A 21828-nucleotide genomic window follows, 5' to 3' on the forward strand; every position below is an offset into this window, starting at 1 on the left:
ACGCTGGGACTCCATTCCAGTCCGTCGGCAGAGGTTTCCCCGAGCCTCCATCCCGAACAGCTGTCTGCTGTGATAACTTCACCTGCACTGCACACACACAACCCGGCCATGAGCGGAGACCACGCGCACGGAAACCCGCAGGTACCGCTTTGTAGTCCAATATTCATATTTATTTAAAATCATCTTTGTGCTCGTTTCCTTTGTAATAACATGAGTGTGTTTTTTTTATTATTATGAGGAATAACGGGTTTAGCTCGCAAAAGAAGTTCCTATTCGTAAAGACACTTCAGAATTATTGTGTAGTATTTTGTATTTTATGGTTGCTAGAAAAAAAATAATTAAAAAAATGCATGTATTTCCATGGGTTCATTCTGTGTGCCGACTGGAAACTTGGAATAACCTTACCGGCATTTTCAAAATTGCAATATTAAAATGGTCTTTTTTGGTGATTCGCAGGTGCATTCTGGATCCAAAGGAAGCGGTAGGTCCTCTGCAGAGGAGTTCATTGTGTTCCTGATCTCTAGTCTGCGACCTGTCTCCTAGTTTAGTGTTTTAAAAGGACGAGAAATGGCGTCCCAGAGACTAAGTCCCTTCTCCGCCTCTCTCTTGCGGCTATTGTTCAAAAAGAGGGTCTGGAACGCGCACTTGCGAGCTGCGGGTTCGAGACCCGCCCGGCGGCCCCGACCAGGCCTGGCGTCGTGCTCGTTTTGCACGCACGGGTTTGGCGATGCGCGCGTGCATTCGGGCCGAATTTTGGAGCCGAAAGTGGCCGAATTGGGACTGAGGACTTAGTCTCTGCGCCATTTTCTTTTTCTGCGTGCAGCGGCCGGGGATGGGAGAGGATGGGAGGGGGAGAGGAGCCGAGCTGTGCCGAGACATGGAGCTCGAGCTGGGCGTTGATCGCCTCCCTGCACCTCTTCCTCTGCTGGAGGCCTTTATTGATGGCATGCACACATGAGAATAACACAACTTCAACCACATTGTTAAAATCACACATGCATCGAGCAGTAATTATTATTATGTTTTTGCACACATCATAGAGGGTCTGTTACTCAAAGTTCAGAGCACTTTATTTATGTGTTTTTTAATTGGGGACCTGGTGTGACGTGATGGGGGAAGCCAAGCAGTCGGTTTGGTTTATTATTTAATGTGGCAGATGATACCTGGTGGTTTATTAATCATGTTTATTATACTTTATTAATCATGTTTATTATAGTTTATTAATCATGTTTATTATACTTTATTAATCAGGTTTATTATACTTTATTAACCAGGTGTATTATACCTGGTGGTTTATTAATCAGGCTATATGGAAGCCCATTGACACCACAAAAAAAACAATCTTGTCATTATGACTTTATTATCTCATAATTATTATTATCTCATAATTTAAACTTTATTATCCCATTATGACTTATGACTTGTTGTAGCGGAAACGGGCTTCCAAAGTTTTATTATACCTTTTTTTTTTTTTTTTTTACATCAAAAATACATTCAGGTGTTTATTTTACTACTTTGTCTGTTTACTGGAGTTCTTTTTGTCAAACACCTTTGACTCTAATATGTCATCTGCATGAAACAATAATGTTGAACCTCTTTTTATCCAATGTTCACGTTTGTGTTCTGGAAATGTATGAAAATTACCACATAAGATGATGCCTCATTTGCATATTTAAAACATTTCAGAAAACTTGTTATACAAAATAAATAATTGTCTGGGAAAGTTTCACGCTGATATCTATTAGTTAATTTGTATTATTTTTAAATTCTGTCTGTTATCCAGCTCAAATAAAAGCAAAACATCCAAATAGATTCTCAGATATTCACATTTAGCAGAAGTAATAAAGTGTAATTCACATTTAGCAGAAGTAATAAAGTGTTATTCACATTTAGCAGAAGTAATAAAGTGTTATTCACATTTAGCAGAAGTAATTCTTCCTCCTTTCTTTATGGCAGACGTCCACAAACACAAAGACAAGCACAAAGAGCACCGACACAAAGACCACAAGAAGGACAAGGAGCGAGAGAAGCTCAAGCACAGCAACAGGTACCGGTTCTGTCTTGTGTTCTTATTGAACAGGTACCGGTTCTGTTTCATGTTCTTATTAAACAGGTACGGGTTCTGTCTCATGTTCTTATTGAACAGGTACCGGTTCTGCCTCGTGTTCTTATTGAACAGGTACCGGTTCTGCCTCGTGTTCTCATTGAACAGGTACCGGTTCTGCCTCGTGTTCTTATTGAACAGGTACCGGTTCTGCCTCGTGTTCTTATTGAACAGGTACCGGTTCTGCCTCGTGTTCTCATTGAACAGGTACCGGTTCTGTCTCGTGTTCTTATTGAACAGGTACCGGTTCTGTCTCGTGTTCTTATTGAGCTTCATATCAGTTATGAGCTGCAGGTTGTGTGGAAACAGATTCTGACCTGAAAGAATCTCCTTGGGGTGCACTCCGTGGGGGTTCTTTGGCTTGTCTTCGTAGCAGAATCCTTTTTTTGGGGGAGAGAACCCAATGTGAAGGGTTAGATCTAGAACCTTCTGTCGTGGTGTTTTCATTTCACATATTTCTGTTTGTTTGGTGTTTTGTTCCTTTTGTCGATTAAGAGACACCAGAAGTTCTATTGGGAACCCTTTTATATTTTTAAGGTTTCACCTAGAACCCACCTAGGGGTTATACTGTGAACCTTTTAATATTCCAACGATTTCATCTAGAATCCACACACCAGGTTCTACTGAGAACCCCTTCATATTCCAAGGGTTTCATTTATTACTCACCCGTTGGGTTCTACTGAGAACTCTTTAATATTACAAGGGTTTTATCTAGACCTCACCCATCGGGTTCTACTGAGAACTCTTTAATATTACAAGGGTTTGACATGGAACTCACCCATTGGGTTCTACTGAGAACTCTTTAATATTACAAGGGTTTGACATGGAACTCACCCATTGGGTTCTACTGAGAACTCTTTAATATTACAAGGGTTTGACATGGAACTCACCCATTGGGTTCTACTGAGAACTCTTTAATATTACAAGGGTTTGACATGGAACCCACCCATTGGGTTCTACTGAGGACCCCTTTACATCCTAAGGGTTTCATTTAGAACTCACCCATTGGGTTCTACTGAGAATTCTTTAATATTCCAAGGGTTTCATCTATAACTCACCCATTGGGTTCTACTGAGAACCTTTTTAATATTCCACGGATTTCATCTAGAACCTTTTTAATATTCCAAGGGTTTGACATGGAACTCACCCATTGGGTTCTACTGAGATCTCTTTAATATTCAAAGAGTTTTATCTAGAACTCACCCATTGGGTTCTACTGAGAACCCTTTAATATTCCACGGGTTTCATCTAGAACCTTTTTAATAGTGCAAGGGTTTGATATAGAACTCACCATGGGGTTCTGCTGAGAACTCTTTATTATTACTGTATATGTTATATGGTTATAACAGGTTTGTCTGGGGCCATGGGAATCTGAGGGTCTCATGAGGTTCCTGTGGGTCTCATGAGGTTCCTGAGGGTCTCATGAGGTTCCTGTGGGTCTCATGAGGTTCCTGAGGGTCTCATGAGGACCGGCTGATGTGACGCAGAGCAACCCACAACGATCCTGGTTCAGTTTTTGAGGCTTTAAGGATCTTTTAAGAAACCTTGAAGAACTCTTTTTTCCAGATTTTTTTACGGGGGATGGAAACATTTCTTAATGGAACCCATAGTTCCTCAAAGAACACTTTAAAAAAAGAGTTCTTCAGTAGCAAACAGTTCTGGGTGGAGCTCATCCCTTCAGGAAGAACCCTTCATCATCAGAGTGTTCCGCTGATTGAAGAAACCTTCATCAGGACAACATCACATTTGTGATTCGAGCGTTTGAGGGACGCTGGTGACGGTTTCTCTTCCGTTCTTATCGTCAATGTTGGTTTTTCTTTTCGATGCTTTTGTTAGTGACGTCTCTTTGTGTCTGACCTTCCTGTCTTTGACCTCTGACCTCCCAGCGAACACAAGGACCCGTCTGAGAAGAAGCATCGGGACAAAGAGAAGCTGAAGCACAGCAACGGCAGCTCAGACAAGCACCGAGAAAAACACAAAGAGAAGAGGAGAGAAGAGAAGGTTAGTCAACGGGGAGACAGACAGACAGAGAGACAGACAGACAGAGAGACAGACAGACAGAGAGAGAGAGAGAGAGAGAGAGAGAAAGAGAGAGAGACATAGAGACAGACAGAGAGACAGACAGACAGAGAGACAGACAGACAGAGAGACAGACAGAGAAAGAGAGAGAGAGAGAGAGAGAGAGAGAGAGAGAGAGAGAGAAAGAGAGAGAGACATAGAGACAGACAGAGAGACAGACAGAGAGACAGATAGACAGAGAGAGAGAGAGAGAGAGAGAGACATAGAGACAGACAGAGAGACAGACAGACAGAGAGAGAGAGAGAGAGAGAGACATAGAGACAGACAGAGAGACAGACAGACAGAGAGAGAGAGAGAGAGAGAGAGACAGACAGACAGACAGACAGCTGACCCACCGTGTGGATGCAGACAGACAGACAGACACTTTATTAATCCCGCAAGGGGAACATTTTCAATATATATTCAATATAGACAGAAAATGTAATAGAATAATAATAAAAATGCACAATATATATAAAAGATTGAATACAATAATAACAAAACAGTAGTGCAAAGATGTAGCCAAACAAACAAACAACGGTGTTTAAATGTGTCTAAATATCATGTTTGTTTTCTCCTCAGGTCAACAGCTTTGCTTTGTAGAATCGACCTAAAAGGTTTCGTACAATTTCACTTCTCAAAAGACAGACTAACATACTTTCCTCTTTCCTCAGATCAAATCGCCCCAATTAGAAAAGCCGAAAAAGGAGAAAGAGAACGGCTACGTCAGGTAAACGGCGTCACGTTGTCGCGTCGGATGTGAACACGAGGTGTTTTTTTTCGTCGCTAACCTTCGGTTTCGATGTCTCCGATGTTTGACGTAGAGAAAGAAGTCCCGCCGCCGTCAAGAGCGAGCCGGAGGACGACAACGGCTTCTACGCGTCTCCCCAACACCAGAAGGCCTCCAAGCGAGAGCACGCCGCTGACGGGTGGGTGTCCGACACGAGTAACACTTCAAAACCAATCAGACTGAGCGATCGTTATATAAAACTGTAAATCATAGCTTGTTTTATGAAAAATAGCCCAAAACTGCTGTATTTGGATGTATTGTAAGTAATTTACAAGTGAAATATATGGTTTGGTACTTGGAATTCAAATAACATTCAAATAGCCCAAATGGGCCCCAATGGGTCCAATGGGGCTATTGGGCCCATCGGACCCATTGGGCCCATTGGGGCTTTTGGGTCCAATGTAACCTTGCCTGAATTTTCTCTGTACTAAACCCTCTCTAACTTTGTTCTGCTTCACTTTATCAAAGTCAACCTTTGCAGAGAGAATGTTCACATATTGTGTATGATTTGGGTTAGAGAATGTTCACATATTGAGCTATGATTTGGGTTAGAGAATGTTCACATATTGAGCTATGATTTGGGTTAGAGAATGTTCACATATTGAGTTATGATTTGGGTTAGAGAATGTTCACATATTGAGCTATGATTTGGGTTAGAGAATGTTCACATATTGAGTTATGATTTGGGTTAGAGAATGTTCACATATTGTGTTATGATTTGGGTTAGAGAATGTTCACATATTGAGTTATGATTTGGGTTAGAGAATGTTCACATATTGAGCTATGATTTGGGTTAGAGAATGTTCACATATTGAGCTATGATTTGGGTTAGAGAATGTTCACATATTGAGCTATGATTTGGGTTAGAGAATGTTCACATATTGAGCTATGATTTGGGTTAGAGAATGTTCACATATTGAGCTATGATTTGGGTTAGAGTTGGACCTTACAGCTGCATCATTTCAAAGAAATAATCATCCTGAAAGTGATTGTTTTCTAGGTGGACCTGAAACCTTTTAATTTTTGCTGTGTGTCATCTTCATTTACTATTAACCAGTAGCATATAGACTGATATTTACACATCTGAACTAAATCTCACATGTGTACCTTTTATTATAACCAACATTATTCAAATAGCCCTAGTGGTTGCAGAGATGCACCCTTTTTAGTTTGGGTATGCATTTTTAGTTTGAGGCCTAAAAATAGGTGGGTTTTCAAGTGTTTTCACGCCTCCTGTTCTGTGGCCTGTTCGACCAATCGGTGCGCTTGTTTACAGGTCAGAATACAAGCCCAAAAAGATAAAGACGGAGCACGAGAAAAAGGCCAAGAAGAGGAAACACGAGTACGAGGACGACGAGGAGGATGAGGTTCGTTACGTTTCATTAGTGTTTTTAGTTGATGACGTCCTCGTCCACGTCTCCAGATTTATTCTGTCCTTTTTTTAAACTTTTTTTTTAAGGACATCAAGCCCAAAAACAAGACAAAAGACAAAAAGGCCACGGACGGAAAGAAAGCCAAAAAAGAGGAAGAGGAGAAGTGGAAATGGTGAGATAATGTTCGGGGACGAAGATGAGATGAAATAGAACTTTATTTATCCCGAAGGAAATTTTCATTAGATTTAATTTCACAACAAAAGAATAACATAAAAAAAAACAGACTAAAAATAAAAACATATCTGAACAATAGAATAACAATTAATACGTGTAAAACCATTTCTACTGACACCTTTACAAAATAGAATACAACAGAAATAAGAGTAAAGTAAATAGAAATAAAAAATATATGGAAACTAATTCATGGAAACTAAAATAAACAAGTATTATTGAGCATAATATTCAAGTGAAATTGTCAATGATATTGAAAAAGAAGAAGGAAGGAAGTTATATTACAAATAGATCAATGAAAATAGTATTGCACATTAAATTAAAATGTACTATAACTATTCAGCCGAAAGGGGGAGGAGTTACATCGTTTATCGGGGGTCTATCGAGTAGTTTCCTCAGCAAATTGTTCCTTTTCTTCAGAAAATTACACAGCAGCCACAGTTAGGTGAGAAGTAGGGACGCCATGTTCTCGTCTCCTCGTCTCCTCGTCTCCTCGTCTCCTCCCTCATGGGTTGTGTTTCGATGCCGTCAGGTGGGAGGAGGAACGATCCACCGACGGATCCAAATGGCGCTTCCTTGAGCACAAAGGTCCAGTGTTTGCACCGCCGTACGAAGCCATGCCGGACAAAGTCAAGTTTTACTATGACGGTGAGTCCGTTATATGTATATATTATTAATATACTATATTGGTATTAACTTTAGGCTGTATAGAAGAAGTGGCGGTAGTCGTCTGTTTGACTCTAAATGACCATAATTTACTAAATGAACATCATGCTGTATTGAAGAAGACTTGAAACTAGAGATTGAGACATAAACTCATGTTTACAATGTTTACTGAGGGAATACATCAAGAGAAGTAGAGTCATTTATATAGACTTCTATACAACCAGAGGAGTCGCCCCCTGGTGGTCAGGAGAGAGAATGCAGCTTTAACACATGGATCATAGACTTCTATACAACCAGAGGAGTCGCCCCCTGGTGGTCAGGAGAGAGAATGCAGTGTTAACACATGAAGCATTTACTTCTATACAACCAGAGGAGTCGCCCCCTGGTGGTCAGGAGAGATAATGTAGCTTTAACACATGAAGCATTTACTTCTATACAACCAGAGGAATCACCCCCTGGTGGTCAGGAGAGAGAATGCAGCTTTAACACATGAAGCATATACTTCTATACAACCAGAGGAGTCTCCCCCTGGTGGTCAGTAGAGATAATGCAGCTTTAACACATGAAGCATTTACTTCTATACAACCAGAGGAGTCGCCCCCTGGTGGTCAGGAGAGATAATGTAGCTTTAACACATGAAGCTATACTTCTATACAACCAGAGGAGTCACCAAACTGAGCTGCATCTGAAATCCATCGACCTATTCATCTACCTAAAGATCTCTTCAGGGTTAATAGTAATGACTACAATGTGATTTTCTGTCTGTATTTGTAGGAAAGCCCATGAAGCTGAACGCTCCTGCCGAGGAGGTCGCTACCTTTTTTGCCAAGATGCTGGATCACGAGTACACCACCAAGGACATCTTCAGGAAGAACTTCTTCAAGGACTGGAAGAAGGTGAGGAGGCGACCGACAGCAGGCGTGAAGTATTTGGGTGCTAGTTATATGACACATGTCTTCTCTACACCTTGTATTTTTTAGGAAATGACGCCAGAGGAGAAATCAAAGCTCACCGACCTGAACAAGTGCAACTTCGGTGAGATGAGCGAGTACTTCAAGGCCCAATCGGAAGCTCGGAAACAGATGTCGAAAGGAGAGAAACTGGTAAGGCGGCCACCGGACATTAAACCGCCTATCGAGATGTTACTTTGGAAGCCCGTTTCTGCTCAAAATTATGAAATCATAATTTCAACTTTCTCATAATTTTGACTTTATTATCTCATATTTATGACTTTATTATCTCATAATTTTGACTTTATTATCTCATAATTATGATTTTCTATCTCATAATTTCAACTTTCTCATAATTTGGACTTTATTATCTCATAATTTGGACTTTATTATCTCATAATTATGACTTTATAATCTCATAATTATGATTTTATATCTCATAATTTCAACTTTCTCATAATTTGGACTTTATTATCTCATAATTATGACTTTATTATTTCATAATTATGATTATATATCTCATAATTTCAACTTTCTCATAATTTTGACTTTATTATCTCATTATTTTGACTTTATTATCTTAAAATTTTGACTCATGATTATGACTTTCTATCTCATAATTTCGACTTTATTATCTCATAATCATAACTATCTCATAATTTCGACTTTCATAGGTTTATTATACCTGTTTGTTTATTAACCAGGTGTATTATACCTGGTGGTTTATTAACTTGCCGTGACAACAGTGACGAGGTGACGATCAACCCAAAAACACTTCCTATGAAGAAAAAAAGAAGGATTTTTTTTTGTGTCGTAAACAGGCTTCCATAGATTTCATTGTTCTTTCTCTTTGCAGAAAAACAGAGAGGAGAACGAGAGACTCCTGCAGGAGTACGGCTTCTGCATCATGGACAGCCACAAGGAGAGGATCGGGAACTTCCGCATCGAGCCGCCGGGTCTGTTCCGGGGCCGAGGGGATCACCCGAAGATGGGCATGCTGAAGCGCCGCATCCGGCCCGAGGACATCATCATCAACTGCAGCAAGTGGGTCACCTGTCCGTCACGCGGAAATCGATACAGCATAGTATCGCGGTTTTTTGCGTGGCGATATTGTTTCGATACACAGAAGCCAAGTATCAATATTTTAATATATACATTTTAAACTTTTTGGTCCTAGAAAAATATGATGATCAAATATGTTGACAACAGTTTTCCTTTGGGGACAATTTGCGGTTGAAAAAAGGTAATATATCGCAATACATCGCAATACTCAATACATCGCTGTATCGTGATAATATCGCTGTATCGTGATAATATCATATCGGGACTTAAGTATCGTGATAATATCATATCATGGGACCTCTGGTGATTCCCACCCCTTGTTTCTGGCAGAAAATATAAAATAAATAAAAACTCTCTGAGCGCTTTTTCACAATCTTTCTATGACGACAATATCTTGCTATCAGCGCTCTAACCTCCGATAGATGGCGTTGCCCCTTTTGCCTTTTATCATCCATTTGTTTTACATAGTTTTACTGGATACTTGACCTCACAGTTTGTAAAGTCTGTAACGAGAGAAAATATGTATTAAAAATAAATAAAAATGACTTTAAGATTCTATTTTACAAACCTGGTTTCAGACGGAATCGACTGCATGAACAAAAACAAACAAAAATGAATGTGGAGGTAAAGAAATAACACAATAAAAGTGTAAAATACACAAAGTCGTCTTTGTCTGACTGGGTTTAAAGCAGGATTACAATAGTTGGTAACACTTTATAATAAGTACACACTATTTAGCATTAGTAAAGCATGAATAAACACTGAATTCATCATTTATAAAGGTTATTAGTATGCAATTCAGTTATAAATGTTTCATTCTTGATTAATAAACTTGGGTTTTCATACTTTATAAATGATGGATTCCCCATTTGTAAATGAAGTATTAAGGACTTATAGATGTATAGAAGTATTAGTACATGATAAAAAAATGCTGCAATTCAAGATTAATTCAATTTTAATTTTTTATATGTAATAAAATGTGTTAAATTAGAATAAAAAAGAGAACAACCACAGATACATAATTAATGTTGTCAGTGTGTCGAGTACTGAGTTCTGACCACAAGGTGGCGCTGTCGAGCCACTGCAGGTGAGGTCACATGACGGTTACATTGTGGGAACAGTGTGTGAATTATGAGTGTCATGTGTGTGTGAACATGTGTGCTTTGAAAACAGAACATGTGAAATGTGTTCTTGTGGAAGTAATTATGTGTGTGTGTGTGTGTGTGTGTGTGTGTGTGTGTGTGTGTGTGTGTGAGAACAATAACACGACCCAGGGAGGACAAGTCGACATGTCTGTGCACACTATTGTCCCACAGCTCAGGCTATAACAATATCATGTCAATCAAGATGAAAAGAAAGAAAGATTTATTCCAGCGGTAAAGAGAAGCCGGGTTGTCGGGTCGCCGCCACGCCGTCTGTCCCGTCTGGGAGTCGTCCGTGTTTTCGTCTCACAACTTTAACCCTTTAGTGTGTTTTCACTTCAAGAAAGTTCAATTTAAACATTTTTGGTCACCCTGAAAAAAAAATTATTCAGCAAATCTTTCAAAGCGGTTGTCCACAAACGTAACAGATCAGGATTATCTTTATTATTAAATGATCTCTGCATTCAACCCATCCTTAGTAATTAAGGACCAGCGTCTTGCTCAAGGACACTTCGACTTGAGAACTATGGGGATCGAACCGGCTACCTTGCGGTGGCTGGATCCCCATAGACTTCCATGAGAGCCCTTCAAGCACTAACCCTAAACCCTAATCCTATTTATTGTTTGAGTTGTGTTTAGACGTTGTACATGGGGATTATATATTATTGTAGCCCATATTTTTATGTTTAATTTGATTCATACCATGTTTTTTTCTTGATTTGTACCTTGTGACCTGATATAAAAGGGAATATTAGGGCTCAAAGAGTTAAAATGCCCGACCTCACAGCAGAAATAACGTACATTTCCTTCCTCTGTTCTGCAGGGACTCCAAGCAGCCGAAACCTCCCCCGGGGACGAAGTGGAAGGAGCTTCGCCACGACAACAAGGTGACCTGGCTGGCTTCCTGGACGGAGAACATCCAGGGATCCATCAAGTACATCATGTTGAATCCAAGCTCCAGGATCAAGGTACCGCTCGGCTTCCTGGCTTAATCCGGAGTGTAAATATCTCACTAGTTGATGGAAACCAAAAAGGATCCGTTTTCCCTTGAATGAACTGTGTGTGTGTGTGTGTGTGTGTGTGTGTGTGTGTGTGTGTGTGTGCAGGGGGAGAAGGACTGGCAGAAATATGAGACTGCTCGTCGGTTGAAGAAGTGTGTGGATCGTCTCCGTACTCAGTATCGAGACGACTGGAAGTCGAAAGAGATGAGGATCCGGCAGAGAGCTGTGGCGCTGTACTTCATAGACAAGGTGAGAAACACGGGAAGACGGTCATGATGTGTTCACAAAAAACAACCAGATTTATTGGCAACGCCATCATATCATCATATGTGGCGACATTTAAAGTAGAAACACGTCTGATTACATTTCAACTTGTAAATGCTAAAAAGTTATATTTAACCAAGGGAAGCCTATGCTTCATGTGTTAAAGCTGCATTCTCTCTCCTGACCACCAGGGGGCGACTCCTCTGGTTGTATAGAAGTCTATGCTTCATGTGTTAAAGCTGCATTCTCTCTCCTGACCACCAGGGGCGACTCCTCTGGTTGTATAGAAGTCTATGCTTCATGTGTTAAAGCTGCATTCTCTCTCCTGACCACCAGTGGTGACTCCTTTGGTTGTATAGAAGTCTATGCTTCATGTGTTAAAGCTGCATTCTCTCTCCTGACCACCAGGGGGTGACTCCTCTGGTTGTATAGAAGTCTATACTTCATGTGTTAAAGCTGCATTCTCTCTCCTGACCACCAGGGGGCGACTCCTCTGGTTGTATAGAAGTCTATGCTTCATGTGTTAAAGCTGCATTCTCTCTACTGACCACCAGGGGGCGACTCCTCTGGTTGTATAGAAGTCTATATAAATGACTCTACTTCTCTTGATGTATTCCCTCAGTAAACATTGTAAACATGAGTTCATGTCTCAATCTCTAGTTTCAAGTCTTCTTCAATACAGCATGATGTTCATTTAGTAAATTATGGTCATTTAGAGTCAACAGACCATAAAGCAGGGGATGATCTAGGGGCGGGACTACAAGGTGATTGACAGGTCTCTACCACTAACAGAGACGTATACGCCGACACTACTTCACTCTTCTGCATTCTAAAAATGGTAACTACCGTTCATTGGTTGCAAAACAAATGGAAGAAATAGAGTATAATATTAAAGGTGCAGTGTGTAGGATGTGGCGCCATCTAGCGGTGAGGTTGCAGAAACAAAACATACTAAATTAAATTAGTAGGTTCCTTTAATAACTATGTTTTCTTTAGTGTATAATCTCGCTTGGCACACGGGAGAAGTTTCAGTTGGTTGCAATCTGCGAGTTCGCCGCTAGATGGCGCCAAACTTTAACCACAGGGGCTTTTACTGCAGGTTAAAAACAAGTGAGGAGAACAAATCCTGCAGAAAGCGTTTAACTCCTGATGATCGTGTCGCTCCTGTAGCTGGCACTGCGAGCGGGTAACGAGAAGGAGGAGGGCGAGACGGCGGACACCGTGGGCTGCTGCTCGCTGCGGGTGGAGCACATCAAGCTGTACCCCAAGATGGACGACCAGGAGTACGTGGTGGAGTTCGACTTCCTGGGAAAAGACTCCATCCGCTACTACAACAAGATCCCCGTGGAGAAGAGGGTGAGAACGGCCGGGGAGAGAGAGACCGTGTGTGTGTGTGTGTGTGTGTGTGTGTGTGTGTGTGTGTGTGTATGTGTGTTTATGTGTGTGTGTGTATGTCTGTGTATATTTGTGTGTGTGCGTGTGTCCATGTGTGTGTGTGTGTGTGTGTGAGTGTGTGTGTGTGTGTGTGTGTGTGTGTGTGTGTGTGTGTGCATGTGTGTGTGTGTGTGTGTCTGGTAACAGCAGGAAACAGACCACCCGAGGCGCTGACGGAGAGCTTTTAGTACCCGATCACCTGTCTGTGCAAACATCCTCAACTTCTTATCTCATTAACACTTCATTCACATATCTGTCTCTCACACTCACACACACACACACACACATACACACAGACATAGACACACGCACACACACACACACATATACACACAGACATACACACAGACATACACACACAGACATAGACACACACACACACACAGACATAGACACACACACAGATATAGACACACACACACAGACATAGACACACGCACACAGACAGACATACACACATACACACACAGACATAGACACACACACAGATATAGACACACACACACAGACATAGACACACACACACACAGACATAGACACACACACACACAGATATAGACACACACACACAGACATAGACACACACACACACACACAGACAGACATAGACACACACACACACAGACATAGACACACAAATACACACACACAGATACAGACACACAGGCACACGAACACACACACACACACACAGACATACACACACACATACATACATACATACATACATACATACATACACACACACATACATACTTACATACATACACACACACACACACACACATACACACACACACACACACACACACACACACACACACACACACACACACATTCGTGCGTGAGATATTAATGAATCTTCGCTGTTTTTTCCCTGCCAGGTGTTTAAGAACCTGCAGCTGTTCCTGGAGAACAAGCAGCCTGAAGACGACCTCTTCGACAGACTGAATGTAAGAAAGCACACGCGTGAGAATCCGCCTCCGAAGTTCCAGTCCAAAGTGACGTGTGAACCAACAACCTTCTCCTCTCCCGCAGACTTCCATCCTGAACAAGCACCTGCAGGAGCTGATGGACGGCCTGACCGCCAAAGTGTTCCGCACCTACAACGCCTCCATCACGCTGCAGCAGCAGCTCAAGGAGCTTGCCTGCCGTGAGTAGCCGCCGCTGGTTGTATAGAAGTCTGCACGCGCCGCCGCTGGTTGTATAGAAGTCTGCACGCGCCACCGCTGGTTGTATAGAAGTCTGCACACGCCGCTGCTGCGTACGCCGAGGTTCTGATTCATTATGTGTTATATATATTTATATATACATATCTGAAAATCGGAAATGTCATGGAATTTTAAAATGGTTATTTCCAGGCCTGGACAAGTCCTTGAAAAAAATGTAATCCCAATAGTCTTGTAAAAGTCATGGAAATGTGTTATATTCATGTGTTCATGATGTGTCATGCTTTTAAAAGAAAGATGCTCAGAATATAAGCAGGCATACATACAGGCATCTATATAAATGTTTATTCTTTTAATCAAACTATTGTCTCATTCATTTGTGTCATTTAAGGTTTACTGTATGCTTTGTGTTGTCATTGTTAGTTTAAATACTACATTTACTCACTTTTTACTGTTTACACCCAGATTTCACAAGATGTTTGGTCATGGACATTTGGTTTAAAGTCATGGAAATCAGGATTCATACACATTTTTTGTGATGGAAATGGCAAGTCATGGCAATTTGGTTAAAAGTCATGGAAATGTGGTTAAGTCATAGAAATTTGGTTAAAAGTCATGGAAATTTGGTTTAAAGTCATGGAAATGTGGTTACAAGTCATGGCAATTTGGTTAAAAGTCATGGAAAAGTCATGGAAATTTGGTTAAAAGTCATGGAAATTTGGTTAAAAGTCATGGAAATTTGGTTAAGTCATAGAAATGTAGTTAAAAGTCATGGCAATTTGGTTAAAAGTCATGGACATTTGGTTAAAAGTCATGGAAAAGATATAGAAATTTGGTTAAAAGCCATGGAAATGTGGTTACAAGTCATGGAAAAGTCATGCAAATTCATTGGTCAAAATGTGTATGAACCCTGTGTGTGTCATTTACTCTTAACCAGTAACATGTAGACTGATATTTACACATCTGAACAACATCTCATATGTGTACCTTTTATTATAACACCAACATTATTCAAATAGCCCTAGTGGTTGCAGAGAAACACCCTTTTTAGTTTGGGTACGCAGATTTTCGAGGAAAGGGCCTAAAAATAGGTTGTTTTTCTCTGGGTTAATCATTGTGACCTCCTCCTCCCCCTTGTTGTGTACTTGTTGGGTCTCCAGCTGACGACAGCCTCCCGGCTAAAGTCCTGTCTTACAACCGAGCCAACCGGGCGGTGGCCATCCTCTGTAACCACCAGAGAGCTCCGCCCAAGACCTTCGAGAAGTCCATGCAGAACCTTCAGACCAAGGTAAAGAACCCGCATGTGTCCGACTCTCTCTGGGTTTTGTCGTCATCATGACGGATCATCGACTTCACTCGGCCGCCGCTCGTTGTGATTGCAGATCGACGAGAAACAGAACCAGCTGTCGGCAGCCAGGAAGCAGCTGAAGGCCGCCAAGGCCGAACACAAGGCGTCCCACGATGACAGGAGCAAAAAGTAAGAAGAGACGATATGTGTACTAAGGAGGAGGGACGTAGAGACATTGTATAGGTCTCTGGTGGTGGTGACCTGTCAATCACCTTGTAGCCCCGCCCCTAAAGCATCCCCTGCTTTATGGTCTGTTTGACTCTAAATGACCATAATTTACTAAATGAACATCATGCTGTATTGAAGAAGACTTGAAACTAGAGATTGAGACATAAACTCATGTTTACAATGTTTACTGAGGGAATACATCAAGAGAAGTAGAGTCATTTATATAGACTTCTATACAACCAGAGGAGTCGCACCCTGGTGGTCAGGAGAGAGAATGCAGCTTTAACACATGAAGCATAGACTTCTATACAACCAGAGGAGTCGCCCCTGGTGGTCAGTAGAGAGAATGCAGCTTTAACACATGAAGCATACACTTCTATACAACCAGAGGAGTCTCCTCCTGGTGGTCACTCCAGAGAATGCAGCTTTAACACATGAAGCATTTACTTCTATACAACCAGAGGAGTCACCCCCTGATGGACATTAGAGAGAATGCAGCTTTTACACATGAAGCATAGACTTCTATACAACCAGAGGAGTCGCCCCCTGGTGGTCAGGAGAGAGAATGCAGCTTTAACACATGAAGCATAGACTTCTATACAACCAGAGGAGTCGCCCCCTGGTGGTCAGGAGAGAGAATGCAGCTTTAACACATGAAGCATACACTTCTATACAACCAGAGGAGTCGCCTCCTGGTGGTCAGGAGAAAGAATGCAGCTTTAACACATGAAGCTTTGGCTTCACTCGTCTGGTGGAAACAAAGCATTAGTTGTATCCGATTCATAATATTAAGGAAGTGTGTTGTTCCCTCCATCTCTATGATCCTCCCTCCATCCGTGTCTTTGTCTCCCGTCCTCTATTCACCTGTCTTCCTCCCTCCGTCTCCCAGGGCCGTGGAGGTGAAGCGTAAAGCCGTCCAGAGGATCGAGGAGCAGCTGATGAAGCTCCAGGTTCAGGCCACGGACAGAGAGGAGAACAAGCAGATCGCTCTGGGAACCTCCAAGCTCAACTACCTGGACCCACGCATCTCCGTGGCATGGTACTGCCTTCCACTCACTGCTACCTATCACATGACAGCTGGTGCTGTGACACGAACACGAGTAAGGGAGGGACCTCGGTGGCAGAAAGGCAGGAAATGCTCTTGCATTGTAGGAAAAGGAGCAGCACGAGCAATAAAAAAAAGCAAAGCTGACGGCTGCAGGAGGAAAATCAGAGGAAGAAAAGCGTGTGAGCGCGAGGAACAATGGGGTTTGTTTCTGAAAGCCAGGGAGCAGCGCTCCTTCCTCCATGTGGGAAGTCAATGAGGAGGCTGTCTGCGGCTGAATGGAGAGCCCGGCTATTTACGGAGAGCCTCCTCCTCCTCTTTCTCCTCCTCCTCCTCCTCCTCCTCTTCCTCCTCCTCATCCTCATCCTCCTCCTCTTCCTCCTCCTCCTCCTCCTCCTCCTCCTCCTCCTCCAGCACAATGGCTTCAGGAATGCTCCGTGGTTTTGCCCTGATTGTGAGGCGCTAAGAGACGGGGGTCCCCCGCTTGTAGGGCGGGACATGGGAACCGTGTGTGTGTGTGTGTGTGTGTGTGTGTGTGTGTGTGTGTGTGCACCAAAGCGATATCAGCGAAATATATAGCTATTGTCATTTTCTTGTTCCCAAAATGCATCTTGCCGACGTCACAGAACTCGTCCTTTATGAACGTAAACAGCAGCTCTCTCAACACACACACACACACACACACACACACACACACACACACACACACACACACACACACACACACACACACACACACACACACACACACACACACATGCACAACTATATTTATTTTTATATTATTCATTCTGATAAAAACACAGTTTACATTTCTAGAGATTATTCAAAGAAGGCCAATTTGTTTTTGTAGAAACTTTAGAAACAGGAAGTTTTAAAAATGCACATTTGAGTAAATATTTTGCAGCCAAATCAAACAGTTTACAGGATATTAAACCTTTGTTTCTTCATGATGTTACTTTACAGGTCATCTCCAAAGACAATAAAGTAGTAGTAGGTTATAGTTTATGAGTGTTTCTACTTCTTCTGGCTGTTACACTAATATATAAATATAGCAGTATCCTACCTCGTGAACAGTGAGCGGATGATTAGTGTTATTAGTATTATTCGATCTGAACCGGTGTGTCCTCCGTCCTCCAGGTGCAAGAAGTGGGCCGTTCCCATCGAGAAGATCTACAACAAGACCCAGAGGGAGAAGTTTGCCTGGGCGATCGACATGACCGAGCAGGACTACGAGTTTTAAACACCTCCAGCTTTTTATCTTTTTATTTATTTTAAAACACGCCTTTTGATTGTAGAGGTTTGTGTAGTCGATGTCAAAGGATTCCACCGTGTGAGAGCTGCTGGAGCTGAGGCCACGGTTAAATAGCTGTTCTGTGTACATATATATATTGTATATATATGTATGTATATACACACCGGACCAGAGGAACCAGGGGGATGTAGCCGCAGCTTTCTGCCAGGATGGAGGCGCCTACGAACACATTGGTGTCATCTCTCTCTCGTCAGACACGACTGGACTGAACCGGTTTAAGCCATCAGACTTTGCTGAGACATTCTATATTCTCATAGAATAATGAATTAATCCATGTTTGTACAGAGGAGGGGGGACAACGTCAGACGTCGTCGGACGCATTTCAATTTGTGGAATTGTGTGAAAGATCGGTCCAATAAAAGCGACCGGCGTGTGGAGAAGTCCCCTCCAGCACTACGTTCATGTAACTATTAGCACACAGAATGTCCTCTTCTCTTTCCATTTAGTTTGCAGTTTATTTCAGGGATGTACATATGTTTTTGTCATTTTTAAGTCACTATGATTCAGCGTTTTATATAAATGTGTGCTGTATGCATCGCCAACGAGAGGCTCTTCATTGCTTATATGCAAACAAGTGCGTGTGTGTGAGTGTGTGTGTGTGTGTGTGTGTGTGTCCACAGTTTTACAATCGTAACGATCCTCAGAGAGAGACTGTTCCTTCAGACAGATGTTTTCTAAGAGGGATGGGGATTCTTTTGCCAAAAACAAACAAACAAAAAAAAAGATCACAGCTCTTTCATTGTCGTTTGCCGTTTGTATCGCCGTGATGTGAATGGATATTATAACTTTTGTCATTAATATTTGTGTGCTATTTGATCATTTATCACGCGACTCTGGATTGGTTGGATGCTTGTTGTTTTGAGCTTTGTAGTTTTCAGAATAAAACATCAACCTTTCCCTTTTTCTATTTTTAATTGATTTATTATATGTGTGTGGAAAAAAAGGGGTTATAAACTGAGTACATAAAGAGAAACATGACCCCATCAGAGATGTAATCAGCTGAGAGGTCATAGTCCAATTACTAGTGATTTATTTCATCCCCGTTTAGATAAATGATATCATTGTTTTTGTGGAAAGAAAAGAAGTCTTACAACAAAACCAACAACTCGGGGCCATTTTTTAATATAGCAACGTAATAGTTGCAGGCAAACAATGACAGTTTCATGTTAACGTCACAAGTTGTGATACGTGTTGTGTTCAGGATAATTATGAAGCACCAGCAGGTCTGCGTCTTTAAGAGGCCGCTAACAGCTGCGTCAAGCTGCCGGGAGAGCTGCGGGAGACCGGAAGTAGGGTAGTTGTGCCCAAATAAATAAAATAAATGCTTAAAGGTAAGGGGTGACGTATTGTGAAGGTCAACCCAAGGAATATATATATATATATATATATATATATATATATATATATATATATATATATATATATATATATATATATATATATATATACATTTATATAAAGAACTACACAACGGTTGCACAAGAGCGGCTGCGTACTAAGTGGCGTGATGACGTTTTGTAGTCTTTTTTTTTTTAAGACACGTAAAAACGTAAAAATCCACGAGAGGGGTTTTTACTGAGATATTTTATATCGTATAAAAAAGGTAAAAATATCTATATCAAGCTTATGTAAACTACAGAAATGATTTACTGCATTTTACCAAAAAAAACGTTGGTTTGGAGACTGTGGAACCGGAAGTGCAAAAACGCTAACTCATTTCCGGCTTTTAGAAAAACGGCTCATTCTAAAGTAACGAAAACTCAACGATGCTTATTTTACATTTAAATAAAATGTACATGTTAATATTATATCCAATTGCTTCCGAAATAAATGCGACACTTTCCTTTAAACACCAGAAAATGAAAACACACAATTGAAGTATCTAAAAAAAATCAAAATTAAATAAAAGTCCTTTGTAACTTTCCGTTTCGTTCCCATCACCATCAGCGTCTCCTCCACACATAAATAAAAATAAAAAAACACAGTGCAACAAGTGATTCATGTTTCGAGTTTTATTGTGAAAAGGTGCAGCGGAAGCCAGGTGGGGAGGACGGGCCTCCGCTCGCTGGATTTGAGAGCGGACTAACTTACGTAGTCTCACCACGGCTCTCGCCCGCCTGCCTCGCTCCATGGACGGCCACAGGGCAGCGGAGGAAACGGGGATTGTTGTCGTCGGGACCGCAGCGTTTTTCCAGGACCCAGCGATGATATAAAAATCACGTCAGAGAGACGGAGGGGATAAAGAAAACAAAACAAAAACACAGGGGGTGTTGAAAAGAGAGGGTGAACAAGGAGAAGAAGGGGAAAAACAACCGAGAGGGAGCGGGAGCGGAGAAGAGGAGCAGCCGCTGGAGATGTGCGGTCGGGCCGACATTGCGGCGGTAGGTAAGGTAACTCCAGCCCGGCCACACACGCACTGGCGACGGCTTGTTTGGCTTTTCATGTTGATTTTCTCTCTCCGCAAAATAAGCCAAATTAATCCGGAGGGGACAATAGGGCGGTATAGCTTCTGCTACCTGGGCTTTTTACCCCCCTTTCAATCTTTATCGGGAGTTAAACCCCCCAAAACAGCTCTTGATTCTTGCTTTTCCCCCGTCCCGGCCCGGCGTGGCCCTGCGTCCTCCCCGTAGAAACACAGCCAGGTTAGCTTGTTATCCGAGAACCTGACGCCTCTTAAACTTTGTGTTTTTGTTTTTACCGTGGGATGAACAGGCAGCAGGTTACAGGCCTGTTGGCAGTACATCATAATAATAAATAAATAAATAAATCAGATTAAAGCTTCCCTGCTGCTAGATTTAAAGGTAATACATAATAATAATCACGTGCTTCTTCTTTTCCAGACGTGTTAAAGGTCATTTATTTAATTACTGTAATGATGACACTTTCCTTCAACACCTTGCTCATCTTTTCTTATGAAAATATGCTTTTTATTTTATAATATATATAATTGTACTTGAAGTACTGTTATGTTTGTTTACCATATTGATCTGTTATTGCACTATTATCTTATTATATCTATGTTTATTGTTGCACCGTGCTCCTCATAACTAATAGCTGTGCTCCTGCTGGGCTGAGCAGTGGGACTCGATCCAGAGAGAAACTCGACCCCATGGAGACAGATCAATACATCACATGAGAGGAAACGGGATCCCTTTGATCTCTTTCTGCATGCCGACGAAGACTATTATTTTGATAGAGCTTTTCTACAATATGTAGAATGTGTTGTGTCACACACTTGACATGAAAGATGTTCATATTAGTGCAAAATACAATATTCAAAATGTTACGTCCATAATCAAAGCAGACAATGACAGTATTTTATTCATGTAGCGTTCAGGTATTTGTGTAAAATATCGCTACCGTTTCCCTTTTCTTTTAGTCGTTACTTCATTTGAAGTAGACTGAATACTAAAATGATTTATAAATGTTTCAGGCTTTATGATGTCATCACATAATGTGTAGCGTAAATAAACTAGTCGAACAAAATATGTGTTTAAAACGGGAAGATGAGGCCGATCAGATCTTAGAGAAACAGAAACTATTGTTGACGTCACGTCTGCAGGAAGATAAACATGTACAAGTGATCGAGTGTGTGTGTGTGTGAGACGTTTGTGTGTGTGCGAGATCGTGTGATCGTGTGTGTGTGAGACGTGTGTGTGTGTGATTGTGTGTGTGCGAGATCGTGTGATCGTGTGTGTGTGTGTTTGT

General features: G+C 41.5%; 2 protein-coding genes across 2 annotated transcripts in view; both read left to right on the plus strand.

The window, feature by feature from the left end:
- Positions 1-108: 108 nt before the first annotated feature.
- On the plus strand, positions 109-18048 carry top1b (DNA topoisomerase Ib; the record flags this gene model as incomplete). The annotated part of the gene is made up of 21 exons (XM_079226023.1): positions 109-141; positions 457-481; positions 1957-2047; positions 3991-4105; positions 4837-4892; positions 4987-5091; positions 6229-6319; positions 6412-6497; positions 7089-7204; positions 7997-8118; positions 8203-8325; positions 9029-9216; positions 11200-11344; positions 11483-11626; positions 12812-12997; positions 13960-14028; positions 14114-14228; positions 15405-15532; positions 15627-15721; positions 16650-16799; positions 17946-18048. The coding sequence occupies 21 exons, from the start codon at positions 109-111 to the stop codon at positions 18046-18048; spliced, it is 2286 nt and encodes a 761-aa protein (XP_079082149.1).
- A 2241-nt stretch (positions 18049-20289) lies between these two features.
- Positions 20290-21828, plus strand: part of plcg1 (phospholipase C, gamma 1) — a gene marked incomplete at its 3' end in the record, with an annotated part of 30654 nt that continues 29115 nt past the window's right edge. Inside the window, exon 1 of the mRNA XM_079226020.1 lies at positions 20290-20501. The remainder of the gene's footprint in view (positions 20502-21828) is intronic.

This window comes from Taurulus bubalis (assembly GCF_910589615.1).
Source record: "Taurulus bubalis genome assembly, chromosome: 11".
Lineage (NCBI taxonomy): Eukaryota > Metazoa > Chordata > Actinopteri > Perciformes > Cottidae > Taurulus > Taurulus bubalis.